Source organism: Mauremys reevesii, linkage group 4 (genome assembly GCF_016161935.1).
Source record: "Mauremys reevesii isolate NIE-2019 linkage group 4, ASM1616193v1, whole genome shotgun sequence".
Lineage (NCBI taxonomy): Eukaryota > Metazoa > Chordata > Testudines > Geoemydidae > Mauremys > Mauremys reevesii.
In genome coordinates, this window is record NC_052626.1 from 138,963,192 (window position 1) to 138,985,705 (window position 22,514).

General features: G+C 41.9%; 1 protein-coding gene across 15 annotated transcripts in view; it reads left to right on the forward strand.

Annotated features, from left to right (window-relative positions):
• LRIG2 (leucine rich repeats and immunoglobulin like domains 2) overlaps positions 1-22,514 on the forward strand; it is a 151,959-nt gene that overhangs the window by 6,155 nt on the left and 123,290 nt on the right. For 14 of the 15 annotated variants that reach the window (XM_039536411.1, XM_039536412.1, XM_039536413.1 and 11 more), the window contains exons 2-12: positions 9,022-9,093; positions 9,648-9,722; positions 10,371-10,505; positions 11,258-11,401; positions 11,536-11,679; positions 12,947-13,090; positions 13,322-13,465; positions 16,930-17,010; positions 17,752-17,823; positions 17,970-18,038; positions 19,698-19,861. In XM_039536411.1, the coding sequence (XP_039392345.1) occupies positions 9,652-9,722; positions 10,371-10,505; positions 11,258-11,401; positions 11,536-11,679; positions 12,947-13,090; positions 13,322-13,465; positions 16,930-17,010; positions 17,752-17,823; positions 17,970-18,038; positions 19,698-19,861 (1,168 nt within the window). In that variant the 5' untranslated portion in view covers positions 9,022-9,093; positions 9,648-9,651. Of the gene's footprint in view, positions 1-963; positions 981-9,021; positions 9,094-9,647; positions 9,723-10,370; positions 10,506-11,257; positions 11,402-11,535; positions 11,680-12,946; positions 13,091-13,321; positions 13,466-16,929; positions 17,011-17,751; positions 17,824-17,969; positions 18,039-19,697; positions 19,862-22,514 lie in introns of those variants that run through there. The other variant, XM_039536401.1, reaches the window with a different exon arrangement.

Sequence of the window (22,514 nt, forward strand, 5' to 3'; positions counted from 1 at the left end):
ACTCAGGAAGGAAGTTGAAAAAATGGAGAGAGTTCAATTAAAGGACATGCCATATAGTGAAAGTCTCCAGGATCTCAGTCCATTCAGCTTATCAAAGAGAATGTTAAGGGGTGACTTGATTAGTCTATAAGTATTTAAATAGAAATCTGATGATAGCAATCCCTTCAATTCAACAGACAAAGATATAACAAGATCCAATGGTTGGATGTTGAAGTTAGACAAACAGACTACATATTAAGAAATAAGGTACAAATTTTTCAGTCAGGGTAAGTTACCAGGGGCCATGGTGGTTTCTCCATTACTTAAAACCTGATTTACAAGAGCATCAATAGTTTTCTGAAAGATGTGCTGTAGTTCAACCACAGCTATTGGACTTTAAGCAATAATTAATTCAGTGAAGTCTTATGACTTGTGTTATGCAAGGGGTCAGACTAGATGATGATTCCTTCTGTTCTTAAAATTTATTGGGGTTTGCAGGGAGGAATCAATGGAGCTGCCATCTAATGGAATGCATCTAGGGTGACCAGACAGCAAGTATGAAAAATCAGGACGGGGGGTAATAGGAGCCTATATAAGAAAAAGACCCAAATATCGGGACTGTCCCTATAAAATCGGGACATCTGGTCACCCTAAATGCATCTGACAGGTAACCCAGGGAATTACATCAGATTTGACATCAGACAAGTGAACTGACATACCTATCCATTTTATTGTTGGAGAGAAGATTTGGAGACTACACTTCTGGAGGGTGAATCTGAAGTACAGCGTGTTCATATAGTTGTGGTCAGATCGAGCTTACCGTACACTTTCCACACTGTGGACTTTAGACTGTGTCTTTATATATCATTAAACAATATCAGATGTTAAACAGTATATGCTTAAGGAATGAGAATATTGTAGTCATATCAAACTCGAACATCTACTTATTCAATTACATTGGATTTGGATCGTTCTCCAGGACTTATAAAGACATCAGTTTGGTATGTGCATTTCCTCTTATTTACTTAACAGATAAAAAATAGTTCAGCTCACAATGAATGTTTAGATGACTTATATACCACACAAGATGAACCTGTAAAATACACTGATTACATGGAGCAATATGCATACTGCAAAACATGAACTTCACAGTGCAAATCCAAGCATATTTAAGATAGCAGATTTTTTTCAGGACACGAAAATACAAATTATACTTAGTTTAGGATGAAAGCAGCAGAAAGTCTTACCTGTGTGTCTGAATAATTTGTTCACTTGTTTGGAAAGTCAGACTTGTTTGATCACTAAATGTAAAATGTTAGAAAAACCAAATGATCTATTTGAAAATAAATGGCATAAGGAATAGTTGTTGACTAGTTATAAAAAGTGTCCAAAATTATGCTCTAAGGCAGTGTTTCCCAAACTTAGGACACCGCTTGTGTAGGGGAAGCCCCATGCGGGCCAGGCCGGTTTGTTTACTTGCCACGTCCACAGGTTCGGCTGATTGCGGCTCCCACTGGCCACGGTTCACTGCTCCAAGCCAAGGGGAGCAGCTGGAAGCGGCACGGGCCGAGGGACGTGCTGGCCGCCATTTCCAGCAGCTCCCATTGGCCTGGAGCAGCGAACTGCAGCCAGTGGGAGCTGCGACGGCTGGACCTGCGGACACGGCAGGTAAACAAACCAGCCTGGCCCGCCAGGGGCTTTCGTACACCAGTGGCGACCCTAGTTTGGGAAACACTACTCTAAGGCACCAAATGCAAAAGTTCTTGAAAAAGCAGGTAGTCTTACTTCAGTATCTTGTCAATGAAAACCCATTTTGCAATTTGGATCTACTTCTTAATAAAACGCCTTGCTTTAGAACTTTAAATTTATATCTTCACAATAATCTTAATGAGACCAGTCAGAGCCTTGGCATAATATCATTTGGTAGACAATCAGACATTAGAATTTGACTGGTTAAACTGTGGGCTTTGTTGAGGGTCAGATTATATTAATAATCAAGGTGATAAACTATTTGCTGTCATGCTGTAATTAATCTCCTCTGCCCATCATATTGCAAGTTTATTGTCCCGCTGCGAGGCCCAACGTATTCCTGCAGTAAATCTCTTCTGAATTATTTGCTGGAAAGTAGTTATTCTAAACATTTGAATATCATTTCCTTACATTTTTATAACTTTATGAGCGGAAACTTTCCTGCTTTGGCACTCCAGGATTAATTTAATTAGTTTCATCATGTATAAAAAGAGGGAGTTTAATGAAGTGAAGAATGGTTCAAGTTAGTATCATTGATAGCATAACAGCAGGTGAGAAGTCTCCGTTGGCAGATTTAGTTACTGATGAACTACACAAATCTATCGAAAGGCTAGAACTTTCCAGCCTTGCCAAGCAGGGTAAATCCATAGTGATACTTTCCTAGGAAAGTTCTCAATGCCTGGTTGTTTCGTGAACTGTTCTAGCTTGCTTGCAAGTTGTGGCTATTAATTAACCAGGCCATTTTGCAGTGCCCATGTCCATTTTGAACTGACTTAATCTAAATGATTAATCCAGTGCATCCTGGCAGTGAAAGCCCAGGAAGTGCCTTGGACTCTTGGATCACAAAATTGACACACTGGATTGTACCTGGCTAGGTTTTTTGTTCCATCTCAAGAGGCTTTTTACTCCTTTCACATCTCCTGAAAATAAGGGATTTTGTTAATGGCTCCTGATGGGAACGCAATAAAAGATCTGCTGTAGATTGGCATATTTGTCCAAGGCTGGGAGAATTCAATGGTCAAATGGCAAAAGTAGAAAATAAGTGAAATAGTCTATGTTAAAAGAACAAGGATGCTGAATCTGCAACCGGGAGCCCAATGGAAATGCAGCTGTTCCTTGAGACCAGAAATTTACTTTTTACTTTCCTTATCCATTAGTCTTTGGTAACTATAAGTTATGCTCCTTACAGCACAGGTTTCCACAAGTGCAGAATAAAGATCAGTATTTTTAGACTGTGGTGGGCTTAGGGCAGCAGAATCCTAATTTTTCATTTCTTAAAAGTCACTAGGAATTCGTCAACTTCCTTTAAACTATGGCTTTCCTAGAATTTCTCACGGTATTAGGTATAAGATGAGTACAGAAACTGTGTTGTGGGTTTGGGTGGTTTGTTTTTTTTGAAGGGGGGGTTCTTAATTAACTGCAGCACACTATTAAGAACAGGAGTACTTGTGGCACCGTAGAGACTAACAAAGCATAAGCTTTCGTGTAGTGCCATGTAGTGCTCTAACAAAGTCTCAGCTTAAGAGTAGCTTTTTACAGAAATTAGCGTACGTTCCCATGGTAGCATATGAATCCCCAGGGAACAAAAAAATACAAAGGTCCAGAGCTTGCTATATTCAGTTCTATGTCAGTGCCAAGAAAGCACTGCTAGTCTGAGGAACCAGTAAGACTTGAAGTAAACCATCAGGACAAGCGTATTACAAGTGTACTCAAACTGCTTCATAAAGTAGCCCTGTTTCTAATGCAGACGGTCTTGTGGTGATCTCCCTCTTCTCATCCCACTTACGACTGAAAAATTCTCTAGAGCAACTGCAACAATTGCTGACATGGAAAGGTGATATTAGAAAGTTATTTATTACTAATATTGGTTACAGCATGGAAATGAGGATGTAGCGCCATGTGAGCAGGCAGCTCTCTACCCACCAGTAGTCCAAAGAGTAAATCTTAAACTCTGCTGTAGAATAATAGAAAGCTGTTCAGCTCATCATTCGCTTCCAAGGTGTAGGACCTTTTTCACATCATTCTGATTATCATTTGTTCTAGTCACTATCTCAGGCTGTTAGCACTACGAATCAGTGATGTAGTTATGTCCCCTCTGAAAGTTTAGAGGCACAGATTTCAAATGACATTGAACGTAATCTCTGACTTGAGAAACTAGTGGCAATGACTGCTAAAATATGCCTGAAATTAAGGGGCAAGACTTGTTCAGTCTCCCATGACCTAGTCAATTCCTGGTTCCTTGTCTTTGATGGCCACTCAAGTGGTGGCTTTTGTGTGTGAACTCTGCTTGTCTGTGGAAGCAGACTGAAGCCACCAGACCTCTTTCAGACACTGAACACCTTTCATAAAGTTCTAGGTGACCACAGGCCTGTGCTGGAATTGAGCAACAGGTTCTAACTCAATCAGTCGCTCAAACCATCCAATTTCCAGACTATCCTTAGTTTCTTGATGTGATTTGAAAAGTAGGATTTCACCCTGTGAGCACAAAGTTAATGAGTGGATAAACCTACGGGACTGAATTTGTCTGCTTTCTGCTATTCTTCCATGGTATGTATAATTGACTTACTCTTGCCATGATCAAAATGTTTGTAATTCATCTGCTGTGTTGTTTTTAATACTATTTTGGTGAGCAAACCTGTTAGCGTCAGAGAGAGTTGCACTCTATACAAATAATCAGATGGAAGAAAAGGCAGTTCGTCTTGTTCTTAATATTTTGCTGCTTCGCTCTTACTATTGACAAGCAGCATGTGGTGCAGAAACGCTGTGTGAAAACAATTCTGCAAAAGAGTTCTCTTCTAGGAGCCACTTGCATCTCAGTTACTATTCAGGTAATGCTACAAAATGCTGGATACAGATATGCTGTCTATAATTCTCTTACAAATGAAGAGTGAAATCCTGGCCCCATGGAAGTTGACAGGGAGTCTTGCTACTGGTTTCCGTGCGGACAGGATTTTACCTGTATTTCATTGACTCTGCCGAAGGAGAAAAATGTCACTTGTATTCATCGATTTCTGAGGGTATCTCTGAATTTTATTTGAAGCGCCAAATTCTCGTTCACAAACCTGTTTGGATTTCTGCATGCCGTATCTAAATAAATTATGTACATCCCAGTGGTCCTAAAGAGTGACATTAACAACAAGTGTGACCGCATGATACCAAGAATTTTTATAATTCGTCATTTTTTTACACTTATGTCACTATAGATTTAGCATGAGTGGGAGTTGAGTTCATAACACTACAAGCCATTTTTTCTTCACAAAGACATGTTTTCATTATTCACTCTATAAATACTCAAATAGCACTGGGGTTTCTAGAGGCTGGAGTGGTGAAAGAAATTGATTCATTAGTAACTGAGTGTCTAGGTTGCAACAATCTGGTGTTGTAACAGATTAAATTAGTCAGGGATATTGATTACATTGTAGGAGCTCTGGAAGAGGAAGATGCCTGAGACAGCTATGGCAGGTCAGGTATATTTAGAAGTTTAAATAAGGGGTCTATGAGATCTGTGTGGTGAGTTCGGGTACATGGAACTCATGGCCACCAGATGTTGTGGCCAAGAATTTAGCAGGATTAAAAAAAAAATTGGCATACAACATCCACAGCTACACTAGATAGGATTAAAAACATTGTAAGAGATGTACACCCTCACTGTTCAGGTTACAGTCACTGTGCACCCGGATTTGGGATGTAATGTCCCATGTGGGTCAATTTATTCATAATTCTCATTTATGGTGTTCCTTGAAATTTCTTTTGAAGCAGCTGGGACTGGCCACTGTCAGAATAGATAGTCTAGCTGGGTATCCTATCTCTAGTCCTCTGGCACATTTGACTTCCAGAGTTAGCAAACAATTGGGGAAGTTTTTAGTCCGCAGATTATGTGGTGTTGACAGTCAGAGCACAAACAGCCAGTAAACATCAGTTTTGAGAGAGAGGCTATCATTTTAGAATGAGAAGTAAATTATTCTGTTACTGCTGTGGCCCCTCCTGATTCATGTTATGGCATTTTCACTCTCAGTTCATGAGAAAATTGAAGTGAGGTAATGGTGAAGGTCACCATGTGATTGATCAATCTGCAAAAATATAATGAGTTTTTCCATGTGTGGAAACTGAGAACTTATTTGCACTTGTTTTAGCTTGAGTGTAGGAAGTTCTGACAAGCTTGCATGCAAGAAAAATCCATTTGCTTGAGTGCACTTATCAATCTTTCTGACTTCCCCCACACTTGCTAATATTTCTATATAATGTGATATGTGCTTGTTTTAATGTTAAGTGTTTACTGACATTGTGTGCACCATGCCTTGCCCTCCCCATCCTCCAGCAAGTACCCATATGATTTGAGGCCAGCTGTTGTCTCTGGATGCAGCAGTCTCAAACATTCAAAACAAGCTGCATAATTTCAGATAATGCCTTTTTTGTCTTCAACTAAATTCTGAGTTGAGAGAGAACCAGGTTTTCAAGAAAGTACATGCATCTCTGATTAGACTATGCTTCAACACTGAATGGGACACAAACAATGTTCCCAGATTCTGGTATAAAATTAAGCGCAGAAGTTTTTTTGAGGACTCCAGTAAGAATTTTAAGATCCCATTCAGTGTTTATCCCAAATACCCATTTCTCTCTCCATTGATGGAAATAAGGTCAGTGTCCGCCACAACTATCTTCTGTGGTGTAGGGAAAAGTTAACAAATAAGGTTTCAGATGTGAGCTCACTCAAACTGGAAAGTTGTTAAAATGCTAAAGGACTGTGAAATCATGCAATTCACTTTAAATGGTGGAAATTGTTTTATATTCAAATTTGGTATTTTATAAAGAGAATCATCCTTTCTCTTTTAAACAAAAACAAAATCCACTCTTAGCTACTAATATGCAAGCCTAATTTAAGCATGGCATGTGTGATTGCACTTTAAGATTCTATTTAGAAATATCCATTAGAACACCATTTATAAACTAAGCAGTTGCTTGTTCCATGGGTTAAATTGCTTATAGCCATATGCACCACCTCTTGCTCATGTGCTTGTAACTCATACAGCCTATATTTGTAGCCTCTATTAATCACTTAACCTTTTATAAGCAATGTATAAAGTGTGACTGTGTGTGTTATATCTGAGAGGAATGCCTCTCTAGCAGAAGGAGAGCTACTATTGCTGATACCACCTTAATTTAACTGTATCATGCGTAAAGCTGTAATGAAAGTTCAGGGTGAAAGTATCCAGTACTTCACTGATAGGCAGGTGTGACTCAAGCTAGGTGAGACAGAACTTTCTATTTTAATAAAGACATTGTTGAAACATATAGGCATATGTCATTGGTGTGCTTGCTAGGGTGAGATAAACCGTTACCATTTCTGTTATCTGTAATGTTTCACAAAATTGCTGTTGTAGCCAGCCCTGTTCTAATATACAGTACCATGTTTGGGCTGTCAGCACAAGCCTCCTGGGTTTCATCTTTGCCATGGATAGAAGCCAAAATGCATTAAGGTGGATTTAAAAAAAATATTTTAATGCAACAGTTCCCTCTCTCTGTAGTTAAGGCTAGAACCACATTTCTCTTGTCAGCCTGATTTTGGTAACCGCTGTAAGTCACATCAGCCTCAGAATAGATTGTAAGCTCTTTGGAGCAGGGACTGTCTTACTATATGCTTGTCCAGTGTCCCACACCTCAGTTCGGGTTTGTAGGCCCCATCGTATAACAATTGACATGTTAGGTCTGAGGCAAAAGCAGAGCATTTTACAAAATGTGAAGTGAATTGGGATAAGACTTAATTTTTCCTGTTTCTCTATCTACCAAACTCTTACATTCCCTTCCTACTGTTCCATTTGTCCTCCCTTTTCCTCATTAGTGTAGTCCGTAAACAAAAACAAACTGGAGCTAAAACAATGCTTCTGAATGTGCCCTAGTTTCTTTTTTCCTATCTCTTGTTTGACTCTTGCTTATGTGCTCCGTGTGCAGGGATTGTTCTTTAAATTAACTCGCCTTAACTGCTAAGATATATGTATCTGTCAAGGGTTTTACCATTGGGGAGGGTGAGAAAACAGGATCACTACTGCAAAAACCTTCCCAGAGGCATTGCTGGAATCTTAAAAGGGTATTTTCAGCACATCTTTTGAAGGTGTGGGGGAGCCTTTCCTAGTGAGCTTTGGAAAACTGCCATTAAACTTCCAAAAAGTGCTCATGGCAAATATTTCATATGATCTCTTTATCTATCAACCCATATTTATTTTAAAAAAACAAAGGGCTTGGCTACACTGGAGAGTTGCAGCGCTGGTGGTGGGTTTACAGCGCTGCAACTTACTCACCGTCCACACTTGCAAGGCACATACAGCGCTGCATCTCCCTGGCTGCAGCGCTGGCTGTACTCCTGCTCTGCCTCGGGTATAACTATTGCAGCGCTGGTGATGCAGCGCTGCTCCGCCAGTGTGGCCACCAAAAGCGCTGTAATTGGCCTCCAGAATTTTCCCATAATGCTTTTAACTAAAGAACTCTTTGTTTTGTTATGATGCCTCTCTTTGTTTTGTTGTGAACTCGGGGCTCCCGGGAGCTGCTTATCTAAAAAACAAACACCGCTCCTGTTTGCTGTGAATGAGGCAGGCAGGGGGATGAATGTCTACAGCTAGTGTTTGCTTGAGGAGAGAAACAGCACGGCGGGGGGTGGGAGAAGGGAGTCCGTCGGAGCAGCTGCTTATCTGGTCTGCAGGCTATTTGCATTTAAGAGTGAATGAGGGGTCGGGGAAATGGTCAGAATTTGCAAGGCAGGGAGCTGACACAGTGGGAGCATGAACGAGGAGGTGAGAGGAGCCGAGGGTTGCACTGATATCGCCTTGGGCAAACTTAAAAGAAAGGAAGGGATCGGAACTTGCAAGGCAGGGAGCTGACAGTTCCAAAAATCCACTCTCTCTCTCCCCCACGCTCCCTGTCACACTCCACCCCACCCCCATCTTTTGAAAAGCACGTTGCAGCCACTTGAATGCTGGGATAGTTGCCCATAATGCACCACTCCCTACACAGCTGTACGAAGACAGCTGTAACTCCCAGCGCTGCACACCTGCAAGTGTAGCCAAGCCCAAAGAGTTAGTCCATTAATGGCATAGAGAGCTAGATTTTTTCCAAGTAATGAATATAGTAAGCTAGAGGGAACCTTTCTTATTGTTTGGTGTAATATGGATAGTATGTTCCAAAAAATATGAAAATGGATTTGAACTGCTTGTGAATTTTAGGTGAAACAACTTGTAATGTACAGCACAACTACTTGGGTCCAGACTATAGAATAATCTCTTATTTCTATTTATTCTCCAGGGATTTAAGTCATAATCACTTACTGTCCTCTAACTGGAGCATTGATTTGTCTATTCACACACTGCAAGAAGTGTAAGTTAATCTAAGTTATCATTTTGTTTGTTTATTTTAAACAATGTTGCAGAGTTCTTACATGTTCATATTTAGGATTTTAACTTATCAATTTCTAAGCTCTGATTCCTAAGGCACATCAGGATGGTCTGAATTATTAAAAAATATCTGAAGCAAGGTAGCAGAAATTGACAGCCCTGTTGTAGTAGCACTGTTCGTGAAAGGCAGAGATACGTTCCACCCTCAGAACCACATTTCAGCAGGAAGCATAGAAATCTAGTCCTCATTCCATTATTTTAAAATAGAAACAGGGCATCACTTTGTTTTGAATGTAGCTAATTTTTAGATGCCATTAAATTAAATTAACTACCTAAAGCAGTTCTGTTTTTGGATTGCTGAATCTTCCAAACTTTTGTTACTAAACTAGCTCTTAAAGGGTCTCCCAGCACTGTCTACTGCAAAATGTCATTCGTGTAGCTAAAGTGTTCTCAATGCTATAGTATCAAGAGAACTGTTCAGCTGTCTAGAACGGCTTTTCCCTTTTTGAAGTGTCAGTAAAGAAATCTCTTTTTCAGGAAGATGAATTACAATGAGCTAAGTGAAATTCCCTACTTTGGAGAACCAACTTCTAATATTACTATTCTGTCATTGTAAGTAAATATTTAAAGAGTTGAAAAAATTGCTTTCTCTTATAAGCAAGTGAAAAAGTTTGTCTCAAAGGAATTGAAAGCAGCTAATTTTTAAAAAACTAAACTTGTTTAAATATCTTTCTGTTTAAAATGCTTCAAGGCAGATATACAGCACTTTTTTTTTAAGGACACATTCCCACAAAAAACATTAGTAACACAATTGACCAAAAGTTAACTCTAAATCACCCGCGAATGCAAGCTACTGGGGGGGAGAGGAGAGAGAGTGGGGGATTTCTGTCGTGCAGTCTGATAAACAAACCTGAGGTGCTTTGACGCAGGGGGGAAGGGGTGTCTGTTCCAGACTCCAGGACTCCCACAGAAAACAGCTTACCTCCAGCCCCCCAGGGGCTAAAATCTGACTGTATAAAAAAAAAAAAAAATTACCTTTACTGTCAGGATGTTTGTGGGGAGGGGACTTCCAACATTGCCAGGACCTGAAATAAGGTTTTATGGATCTTAACACCCGGAACGGTACATTAGATGTTTTTTTTAACTCAGACATGGGTTATTAATCCTAATCCTTGGACCCCTAATTATAGCTAGTTATGGTACTCATCCCTAGTGGTGGTCTGGTGATTGTCCTCATATTGCTGTTTCTTTTGTTTGTAGAGTACACAATACAATTCCAGAGATAAATGCTGAGCAGCTCCAACTTTACCTTTCGTTGGAGAACCTAGACCTTAGCTCTAACCTCATATCAGAAATTAAAGCTTCTTCATTCCCACGAATGCAGTTGAAGTACCTGTAAGTATAATGAGGTAACTGATCTGTAGTGTGCTGAAAGTACATAGTTACATTGTAGTACAACCTAACATCACCTTTTTCCCCATGATAAAAAAGGATGAGAACTAGTGGCTGGGGTTGGGAGTCAGAAGGAGTCTTTTTCCCCACCCAGGCTGAATTGTTGACCAGCCATGTGCTTCTTATGTAGGCAGTGTTATAAACGTGTTTGTACTTTACATACCGATAGGAATCATGATCCCTTGCCTCAAAGAGCCTTACGGCCAAAGGTCCCATCTATAGTAGGGTACTGACCTATTCAGAGGGACACGTTGCTCTATGCAACTGTACAACTGCTAGTGTAGATGGGACAAAATCACTTAAAACACAATGGTACCAAGTCATACTCATGCTTTCTCAGGTTGTGTTGAAAAGGGTTTGTCCCATCTACACTAGCAGTGACTTTCCTATACTAACATGCTTGTGTCTGACAGCCAACATTGGGTAACTTCCTAGTGTACCCTGGTTTTTGCTGACCTTGGCCAGGTCACTTGATTGTCCTTGCCTTAGTCATGCCTGCTCTTGCCTGTTCTCCTTTTTTGGATTAAATAGGTTAACCCATGATACCAGAACTTGAATTCCTGAAACTAGGGACTTGATGAGGCCAAGTAACTTTACAAGAAATTAGTTGTAATACAAATATTAATTTGACATTCTTATGCAATTTTAAAGTAGAATTTTCCATGTTGAGAATATCTTTTCTCCTCCTTTCTTAGGAATCTGAGTAACAACAGAATAACTACCCTAGAAGCAGGCTGCCTTGATAACTTATCCAGTTCTCTAGTGGTGGTGAAACTAAACAGAAACAGAATTAGTATGATTCCACCAAAGATCTTCAAATTGCCTCACGTGCAATTCCTGTAAGTGATGTCCCTTAAACTCAATGAACAATGTTTAAAATTGTATCATTTGCTTGAGAATGTGTTCTTGGTAGATGCAAGTGTTTCTTAGTGAAAGATATCTATACACTTACAGCTAACTTATTTTATTTAAGGGAACTTAAAAGGAACCGGATTAAAATAGTGGAAAGTCTTACATTCCAGGGTCTGGAATCCTTAAAGTCATTAAAAATGCAGCGCAATGGGATTAGCAAACTAATGGATGGAGCATTCTTTGGATTGGATAATATGGAAGAACTGTAAGTATGGCTGCTCATAGCATTTTGTTAGGTGTCCTCTTCAGGCACCAACGGGGAAAGTGGGTCCTCACTGTGTCTCTCATGATGCCAGGCTTCACTGGAATAGTTGATGAGTGGTACAGAAAACGTGTTTACATTTCTACTCTTCCCTGTGGAAGCTTATGGCTTCACATCTTTCATGGTAACTCCAAAGAGGATGTAAAGATATTACGATCTCTCTCCTTTCTGCCAGCTTAGCTCCATTCACCAAGGTGATTCAGAAAGTGTCACCCTCTTGCTACTCCATTGATGGAATCTGTTTCCAGTATTCTTAAGATTTCTCCAGTCTTCTCACTGTAATGCACAGCTATTGAGTAAAGTGTATCCTTATATGGTAGTTGCATATCAATCCCTACAGTCTCAGCCCTGTTACTGTGGCCCCAGCTATTGGTGCTGTCCCAAAGCTATGATTAGGTATGCATTTTGCCTTCCCAACCTATCCCTGAACCACTGTTCTCCAAAGAATATAGAAATGAAACAATCATTTCTGATTGGTTATCTGATGGCATTACAAATAGGACTGCCTTCCAACTAAGGTATGATTGATATTAAAGCTTGGTGTCCCCATAAATTCAATGTCCATTGGGAAGTCTCCCAGAAACTTTCCAAGGGAATCTTAAGTTCAGACTCCCGCTCAGTTTTACTACTCTTGCCATCATATGAAGAACTAAGAAATGAAATTCTGCAAACTACTCCATTAAAAAAAATGTTACAGGGGTGAGGGGTTGGGGATGGGAAGGGGAAGCGACCTGGAATCTCTTATAATACCTAGGTACAAGTGAGAATGCTAATAATCCTGGACTTGCTTTATGTTAGTGGTTTAACTATAAGATCTTGATTTTTAAGGGGTATGAGTGTTTGAATGACACAGGGGGATCTCATATGAATCACCCAAGCAGTGCTATCAAGAGATTTTAATAGAGTTGTTTTAAAACAAGAGGCCATATCTTCTACCGGATAGAAGAGAGAATTTTTGAGTTAAGAATAGAAGCCAGGATTCTGACTGTGCCACTGGTTCACTGTGACCTTGAGCAGTCATTTACCCTTTTTGTGGGCATCCATTTACTCCTCTGGCCTCTATAACAAGGGTATAATCTTGTCTATCCCACAGGAGTGCTACAAGGCTTAATGTTAGCAAATCACTAAGATCAACTGATGGGAAGTGCTATAAAAATGTGTTACTCATTGAATGTCTACTTGGAAAACATTTTCTTCTCTAATTCTTTAGAGAACTGGAACATAATAACCTGACAGAAATAAACAAGGGCTGGTTGTATGGCTTACGAACGTTGCAACAACTCTACGTTAGCCAAAATGCCATTAACAGGATCAGTCCAGATGCATGGGAATTCTGCCAGAGACTTTCTGAACTGTAAGTTCTGGGCTGCATTTCAGTGGGGACTTCATGATTTTGGCTAGAACCTCCATAGAAAATGCTGCATCTCTTTTTGCTAGGCCTTTGTCAAAACATTCTAATAGAATGTTTAAGTGAAAATAAATCTGAACAGGGAGTCTTGATTTCTGATGACCTCGTTGTTTGATATTCTTGCCTTCAGTTAGTCTCTTGTCTCTTCTCCTTACTGTGTACACTTAATGTTTCTAGAGACTTGTCGTACAACCAGCTGACCCGCCTGGATGAGTCTGCCTTTGTGGGACTTGGCTTACTGGAGAAATTAAATCTAGGTGACAACAGAATCATTCACATTGCTGATGGTGTCTTTAAAGGGCTGTCAAATCTTCGAACGCTGTAAGTGCAGAAAGGGTCCAGTTTAAAAATTCCTGTTTACTTCTGCTAGCTTCCTTAGTTGTAAAGCAAAGGCTGTGATCGCTACTGATCGTGTGAGCCTGTAAAGCTGTCAATAGGAGCCTTAGTCCCTGCGGTGCTGCCCTCTTGCCTTTGAAGGGATGGGGGCAGGGGCAGCTCCAGGCCCCAGCACACCAAGCGCATGCTTGGGGCGGCATGCTGCGGGGGGCGCTCTGCTAGTCGCCGGGAGGGCGGCAGGCAGGCGGCCTTCGGTGGCATGCCTGTGGAGGGTCCGCTGGTCCCGGGGCTCCGGTGGACCTCCCACAGGCGCGGCTTCCGTGGAGCTGCAGGACCAGCGGACCCTCCACAGGCACGCCTGCGGGAGATCCACCGGAGCCGCAGGACCGGCGACCGGCAGAGTGCCCCCTGCAAAGCATGCCGCCGTGCTTCGGGGGGCGAAATGTCCAGAGCCGCCCCTGGATGGGGGCATTGAGAGGGCTGTCCTGTAGGGGTAATTGCTGCCCAGAGTCTTAAGCTTTTTTTTAAAAAAACCCACTAACTTTAGTGTTGGCGGTAGGCAGCAGCTTGATAGCCCTGGAGAGTATCCTGTTAACCAACAGTAAGAGTCAGAGCACACCATCCTACAAGGTACTTGAAAACCTGCTTTGGAGGTGCTACCTCTCTGCAGGGGACATTGAAAGTGGTCTAATCAGCCTTTTCATTCAGTAAGCCAACACAAGTATCAGTTGTGAGGACGCTTGTCAACTTGGGCCCAAATGTTGCTTTTAATTCACTCAGTTTACAGTGACTGGGTACCATGGGAATAAACATGTAAACCAGCATAAATAGTGAATCCATGTTAGGCATAAAAATTACTGTTTAGGCCTTCCCCCTTTTCTGCCCTCCACACATGCTCACTTCACAATGCATATATAACATAACAGCGCAGAAAGATTTGCCACCTCTATTCTAAGGTGTAACTGTGCACATATTTTTATAGCTTCATTAATACATGCAACTCTGACTGGATTTAGCCAGCAATAAGGATTCAATCCTGGTTCTTGCTAAAAACATCCTCAGACCTGAATGCTTCTAATGGTTCTACACAAAGCTAGCTGAAAGGGTGCAAGTTTATAACCCTTCCGTCAGTTCATTAAGAAAGTGCCTATTTAGGCAAAATCACTGGACACTTATGTAAGCAGTCATATTCTGTTAATCTTAATGCAACCTTTTAATGAAACAATTAAAACTAATCTTAGATTTAGAGTAGCATGAAAAAGAACAAGAGCAGATTAATTAGTAAATTTTGTTGGGCTCTTAAAGGGCGTCAAACAGCTACCAGGCAGGCCGTTTGGTTCAGGGTCACCGAATGTTCGCAGACAAGGGAGCAATGGTGATTAACAAGGCTCTGAGCATTCATGCCTCACCACGCATGAGGAGCAAATTCTGTCAGCTCACACAATAAGTTCTATTTCCCCGTCTCCTTTCCCTCTTGGTGCTTTACCAACAAAAACAAAACACCAAATTGGTCCAAATAGCACAGGTATACACTCACCAAGACACACACTTAATTTCCATTGTTAGTCCTCCATCTGCCCAGTGTGTGTGTTAAGATTGACTTGAGTATTATTCTTTGTGCCCTATGCTCTTAAACGCTTCTTCTTTTAAAGATAGTAAACTTATAGGGTAACCACACAGAAACTGCAGATGATATATGGGTTATATATTCCGTGGATTAAGAATATGTGCAAAATAGAAATCAGATATCTAAAAACAGAAGTTCAAAAGTCTTAAATCTTATCACCTTGTTTACTTTATAATATTATGTCTGACTGGGCATTAACCATCCAATAACTTGTAAATACTCTGGAATACTCTCTACTCTGGAATACTCTCTAGGTCAGCCAAACTTGGCTGACCTAGAGAGTATTCCAGAAGTAGGTATTGCTGCATTTATTCCCATGTAACCACAGTGTCACTTACTTGGAACAACTTTCTGATTAGAACCTCACTTTAAGGATGCGTATGTTGCCTACCCCATAAACAAGTCTTCAAAGAGAAACTCTCTAATTTAGCATCAAAATTACTTTGGGTCTAGATTATGCAGTCTTTGCTCCCAGTGGTGAGCACTGCTACCCATTGTAGTTGGTGGGTCTGTTGTGTGCACCAGCACTTGCCAGCATGAGTAAAGTTCCACGTTCTAGTTCTTCGTTAGTAATGGTGGAATTCTGGGCATCCTGGATTAAAAGGAAAGTTAATAAATAGTTCCTACCTGTGGAACGTGTTTCTGCAGGTGCTGAGCCAATTACTTCAGGATTACAAAACGAATAAGAATGGCTACTGCCACGGGCAAAATACTGGACTAGGTAGACTTTTGGTCTGTTTCAGTATATTAATGTCTATAAAGTAAAACTTCCATTCTTAGCAATGCTAACTATGGTTCTGTTTCACCATAAATACAGCAAAGGAAATAATTTTTTTTATATTAAATGAGGCCCATTCACTATTGTCCTTAATTTTATTTAGTGTTCTTATGGCACTATGAGCGCCATAGTTGCACATGAGCGCTATCGTACTGATAAATGTCTATATTTTAATGAAACATCAATTGTTTTGCATTAATATTTCTCCCTCACAACTCACTGTTATATCTGCAAATACCTCTATATGCTAAGATATTAAAAGGCAGATGAGAAGGGTCTCTCTAAAGGAAAAATCCTAGGTAAATCTGACTTTTGGTTTAAAAGGAACTCTACTGAATCTATTATTACCCCTCCCCTTATCCCCCCCTCAGTGAATCATTTAATAATCCTTCCCAAACCAGGGAGTGCTGTATTGGTTTTAGTATAGAACAGCAGACTAAGTTGTAAGGGCAGAAGTGCTGTGCAGGGGTCAAGCAGAAATCCCATTAGCTGGTAACAAGATTTGTGAGCAGAACACCCGCGCTGTATTGCAAATCTCCTACTTCATGCTTGGCAGCCCTATGCTACAACCTGTATGTAATCTTTTAATATGCTAACGTTATCACAAGCCTGTCACTTGGAAGATTAACACTATGAACTTATTGCTTAATTCACTTACACAAACCAGCTCGCTTCAGGAGCTCCTCCCAGTCTCTAGTAAATAGTCCATGTCACATGGTGATCACTAGCCAGACTATTGGTCTTTACCAAATATCCAATCAAGAGACTGTACCTCAGAGCTTCTTGGTTTTCTTTGTGATTCAGCCTGTGGTGCTGTGACTTTAGGCAATTCACTTACCCACCTTGCACCATTTGTTTCCCCATCTGTATAATGGGGTGTTTATCTTCCTGCAGGGATGTTGAGGCTCAGTGTTTGTAAAGTACTATGCAGTAGCACATTACTACTTATACACAAAGAAATTCTGTATCCCTAGTCATTAGTAACTAGCATTGATGAATATAATTTTTCCCAGGCATGTAAATGAGGTATTTCTACTCTTGTAGAGATTTGCGGAACAACGAGATCTCTTGGGCCATAGAAGATTCGAATGAAGCCTTTGCAGGTCTCAGCAGCCTCAACAAATTGTATGTATTACAAGCCCTTGAAATGACCTCTTTCCAAGGCATTGGAATAGAAATGGAGCCAGAAATATTTTTAATAGTGCATAGTTTGAACGCAAATATGATTAAGTCTGAGAAAAGCCTTTTCTGTTAAGAACATTTGTATTCAGTGTAGTCCCTGTACTAAGTAACTTAGGCTAGGAAATTGAACTCTTTGCTTAACAATAGTATTCAGGAGTGGGTGTCTCTGATATAGTATTGAAAATGATGGAAGTACCTGTAGGATAAAATCACTTCCACTATCATTTCAGAAAACATGATTTGAGACCTGAAGTCTGTTGTGCATTCTAAAATTACTGTCTGGGCTATACCTGAGGAAAGCTTTAAGTGCTAGTAGATTTTGAGGTAAAAGCTTTGCTGAAAATCATTGTTGGCAATTCAACTTCCTAACAGTCAGAGCTAATGAAATTTACTTTCATCCTTTGAAAGGGCTACTAGTTAGAGCCCTTTGGTTCACTTCACCAGGTTCTTGTCAGAATATTTGACCTTATTTTAAAATCCTTTTGGAAAAGCAGTTACCATGTTCTTGGGTGGGAATGTCACTGGTATGCATGCAGAACTCCTTCATACTAATGGGAAACTTGCATCCAGGTAAAGAGAGACCTAGCAGCCCTTGTTCACATTGGCTGACACTACGCCACATTATATTGTATTAAAATATTTTGTCTGTTAAAGTCTTCTTTGTTGGGGGGGGTTGTCTTACAGAATCTTGCAAGGAAACCAGATCAAATCAATTACAAAGAAAGCATTCTCTGGTCTTGAAGCACTTGAACATCTGTAAGTACTTTTTGTAGTTTTTGTTGCTTTTTCTGTTTATCAACCTCAGACATGTCTCTTCTTCAAACATGCAAATGTCACAACTGTTCAGCGTTCGAATGTGAAATGAAGTTTTCCCACTGTGACTCTTCTTGCTTAATTTACAGAGATTTGAACAACAATGCAATAATGTCTATCCAAGAAAATGCTTTTGCTCGGACTCACTTTAGCGAATTGTAAGTATATTTCTTTATTACAAGTTAGACCATATTGTGTCCCTTATAGACTTTCCTACAGTTTTGCTTAAATATGTTCCACTTCTGTTACAAAATATCAGTAAAACAAAGTAGGCATCAGTGGTGGTAATTTCTATGTAAAAATTAAATTTTTAACAATGGCTATAGGGTTTATCTAATGCCTGCTAGAATTTATATCGTCTCTTCCTGAACATAATTACTATAAACTACAATACTTCCTTGCAGTGTTTTTCCAACGCCTTTGCTCTTTCATCTTGAGAGCGGTTCATGAGAACTCTTGCTTCGGGGTGTTGGTGTTTAAAGCAGTGCTCTGATTAATAAAAAGCTGGGGTTAGCTTCTGTTATCCCCGCAATGGCAGGAGCCAGACTTCCTGGGTGTCTATAATTGGATTTGTCACTTGGTGTTGGGAAATTCTTATCTGTATTTTTCTGTTTGACAGTCCCTTGTGATGGCATGGCACCAGGTTGCAAATCAGGACTGTACTCCACCAGGCTTGGTGGAATCAAATTTATCTGCTGTAAAATGTACACTAAAAATGGAAAGTGAGGAATGTTCTGAAAACATATTAGAATGTGAGGGGGAATTAAAAAAAAAAAAAGTTTTAATATTTGTGCATGTCTGCTTTGAAATAGAACACAGAGGAAGTCTTCATATTCCTTAATGGTCCAACATGCAGACTGATGCTGTTATGGTCATTAATGTGGCTCTTAGCAGTTCCCCACTCCTTATTACAAAATTAAATGCTTCATGTGGCCCCTCTGAGACTAAATTAAAGCTTTTGACTTGTCTACTCAAAAATCTAGCCTGGTTTTCAGACAATTAAGAGACAAAAGCCTCAGATGATATTCCCTGTATAAAAAATTCAAAACATCTTGGAACTTGGCCAGTGAACTGGAGAAAGGGCCAAATGGAAACCTTTCCAGGGGGCTTGACTAGCTTCATGTTTTGAACCCCCTTTAGGGGGGGAAAAGGCCTCATATAAACTTCAGCAATACAGGGATTTTACTAGCTCAGCAAATACACTTGCCAAAGCCACATGTGGTCTTTAAACATGTAGAATGTTATATAATGTTGAGAGACCCACTCACCCAGTGATATTCTATGGGAGTATAATTCATAGCTCTGTAGAAGATGAAGTCTGAATATCATGTAATCTGTTTTAAAAAAAATTATCCATTTAGTTAATCCTGGCCAGATGGGCTATTACTTAGTTTCACATAAGCTTCACTGAGAGAAGGAAGGTAGTGAGACATGCTTTCTACATTAGGCACTCATGTGAGACTTAATTCACTGTCTTGTATGTTTTTAAAATGATGAGTTGTCATTCATGGACAAGAGTGGATATTGCTGAAAGGAATCTCTTATTCTTTGGTACATGCCCTTCCTGGTTCTAAGTAAATAATCCCCAGATTCACTCCCCAGAAGGGGTGAATAATTTTTTCGGTCCAGTAAAGACTTCCTGATCTGGCATTTACTGACAACAGCCGTAGGTATCCTAAGATCCAGATACTGTGGTGGTGGGCACTTTGTATGTATGTGCCAGTGGTGTTCGGCTGCTTTATGTCACCACAATATCATAGATGAGAAATGAGTAAATTAAAATGAATGACTTTTCCTTTTTAACCTTGTTTCTGCAGGATGTTGAACACCAGCAGCCTTCTCTGTGACTGCCAGTTGAAATGGCTGCTTCAGTGGCTCGTTGACAGCCATTTACAACAGGCTGTAAATGTTAGCTGTGCTCACCCTGAATGGCTAGCGGGACAAAGCATTCTCAATGTGAATCCTGAAGACTTTGTCTGTGGTTTGTATTCTTAATGACTTTGACTTAGGGGTATGGTAGTACCTAAGTAGAAATGCACCCTTCTTGGAAACCAGACATTCATGTTGAATTGAAGGAGATTATTGGGCTAAGTAATGGAGACAAAGAATTAATTTGTATGGTGCATGCATCACTTGGCCTACCATCGCTTTTTGGTTTGGCTCTTTCCATGGCTATATATTTTTCCCAAGTTCCCTGGTTTCTATTGCACTGAGGCACTGTATAGTCTACTATAAGATTCTTCATCAATGATTTAGATAATGGCAGAGAGAGTACACTTATAAAGTTTGTGAACGATACCAAGCTGGGAGAAGTTGCAAGTGCTTTGGAAGATAGAATTATAATTCAAAATGATCTGGACAAACTGGAGAAATGGCCTGAAATAAATGGGATGAAATTCAATAAGGACAAATGCAGAGTACTTCACTTAGGAAGGAACAATCAGTTGCACACATACAAAATGGGAAATGACTGCGTAGGAAGAAGTATTGCGGAAAGGGATGTGGCGGTCATAGTGGACCACAAGCTAAATGAGTTAACAGTGTAAGATTGTTGCAAAAAAAGCAAACCTCATTCTGGGATGTAATAGCAGGAGTATTGTAAGCAAGACACAAGAAGTAATTCTCCCGCTCTACTCCGCGCTGATTAGGCCTCAACTGGAGTATTGTGTCCAGTTCTGGGTGCCACATTTGAGGACAGATTAGAGAGTCTAGAGAAGACCAACAAAAACGATTAAAGGTTTAGAAAACATGACCTGTGAGGAAAGATTGAAAAAATTGGGTTTGTTTAGTCTGGAGAAGAGAAGGCTGAGAGGGGACGTAAGTTTTTCAAGTATATAAAAGGTTGTTATGAGGAGGAGGGAGAAAAATTGTTCTTAACCTCTGAAGATAGGACAAGAAGCAATGGGCTTAAATTGCAGCAAGGGAGGTTTAGCTTGGATATTAGGAAAAACTTCTGAATTGTCAGGGTTGTGGAATCTCCATCATTGGAGATTTTTAAGAGCAGGTTGGACAAACACCTCTCAGGGATGGTCTAGATTAGGGGTCGGCAACCTTTCAGAAGTGCTGTGCTGAGTCTTCATTTATTCATTCTAATTTAAGGTTTCGCGTGCCAGTGATACATTTTAATGTTTTTAGAAGGTCTCTCTAAGTCTATAAACTATTGTTGTAAATAAAGTAAACACGTTTTTTAAAAAATGTTTAAGAAGCTTAATTTAAAATTAAATTAAAATGCAGATCTTATCAGTTTAGTGCAGTGGTTCTTAACCTGGGGTGCACGCACCCCCTGGAGCAGGGCCAGTGCAAGGATATTTTACGCCCTAGGAAAAACTTCCACCTTGTGCGCCGCCCCCCCACCCCCATCCCGCACATCAGTTCATTGAGGGGCAAATCCCAACGAGCCTTTATAGACCCCAGGGGCCAACCATGCCCAGGGGCTGCTCCCCAGACCAGGTCTCCCCCTCCCCGCCCTCTGAATTCCCCTGGAGGGTGCACAGCCCCCCCGCGAGCCCTCCCCACTCCACCCAGGTGGCCCCCGCCCTGAGTCCACTCACTGGTTTTGCCGGGCTTGGGCTGCTGCAGCAGCTCGGCAGGGAGGAGCTGCCTTTCGGAGGCACCGGAGAGCCAGAGCGTCCCGCTTCCGGCAGCAGCGAGCCCCAGCCATGGAGGAGCCAGTGCGGTGCAGCAGGGCAGCAGCCCTGCAAAGGCGGCGGCGCCACTAGCGGGGAGCAGCTGCGCCCCCTTGCCCCTCCTGCCCAGGCTGCGGCCCAGCGCACCCCCCACCCTGGGGGCTCCTGCAGGCTGTATGGATGTATGTGGGTGCCAGCCCCCATGCGCCCCCCGGCTCTCCCCTGGCCTCGGGTTACCATATTTCAACAATCAAAAGAGAAGGGAGAGCCCTGCCCTAGCCCCACCCCCATCCACTCCCTCCCACTTCCTACCCCGATTGCCCTGGTCAGAACCCCCAACTCCCCCTGCTCCTTGTCCCCTGACTGCCACAACCCTTATCCACACCCCCGTCCCCAGACAGACCCCTGGGGACTCCCCCGACCCATCCAACCTTCCCCCTGCTCCCTGACTGCCCCCCGGGACTCCTCTTACCAGGCCCATGCCGGTCAGACGCTGGCTCCACGTGGAGGCAAAACTCCATGTGGACTGCTGAGGCAGCGGGAGTGGGGGAGCTGCAAGAGGGGCAGCGGTGGCGGCTCATACTTCCGTGAGCCACAGAACCCAAGCACAGCGAGAGGAGAGCCGGGGGGTGTGCCTGCCTGGACTGCGGCCCAATACCCCCCCCCCCCCGGGGGGGTGGGCTCCTGCAGCGAATGCATGCGGGCAGCTCCCCCCATGCACCCCCTGCTCACCGCGCTCGGGCTCTACGGCTCCCCGGAGTGTGAGCTGCCGCCACCCGCCCCTCCCACAGGAGGCTCAGGGCCCCACGCCTCATTGGCTCTCACTCCCGGGAGCCGCACAACCCGACCACAGTGAGGGGGGAGCCAGGGGCGCGCCTGTTGTTGGTCTGGGTTCCCGGCCGCTGGCCCCGCTCAGCCTCTGCTGGCCTGGGATTCCCTTCACTCAGCCAGCTGCGTGCTGAGCGGGGCTGGCGGCCGGGACCCCGGCTGGCAGCCGCATGCCAGGCA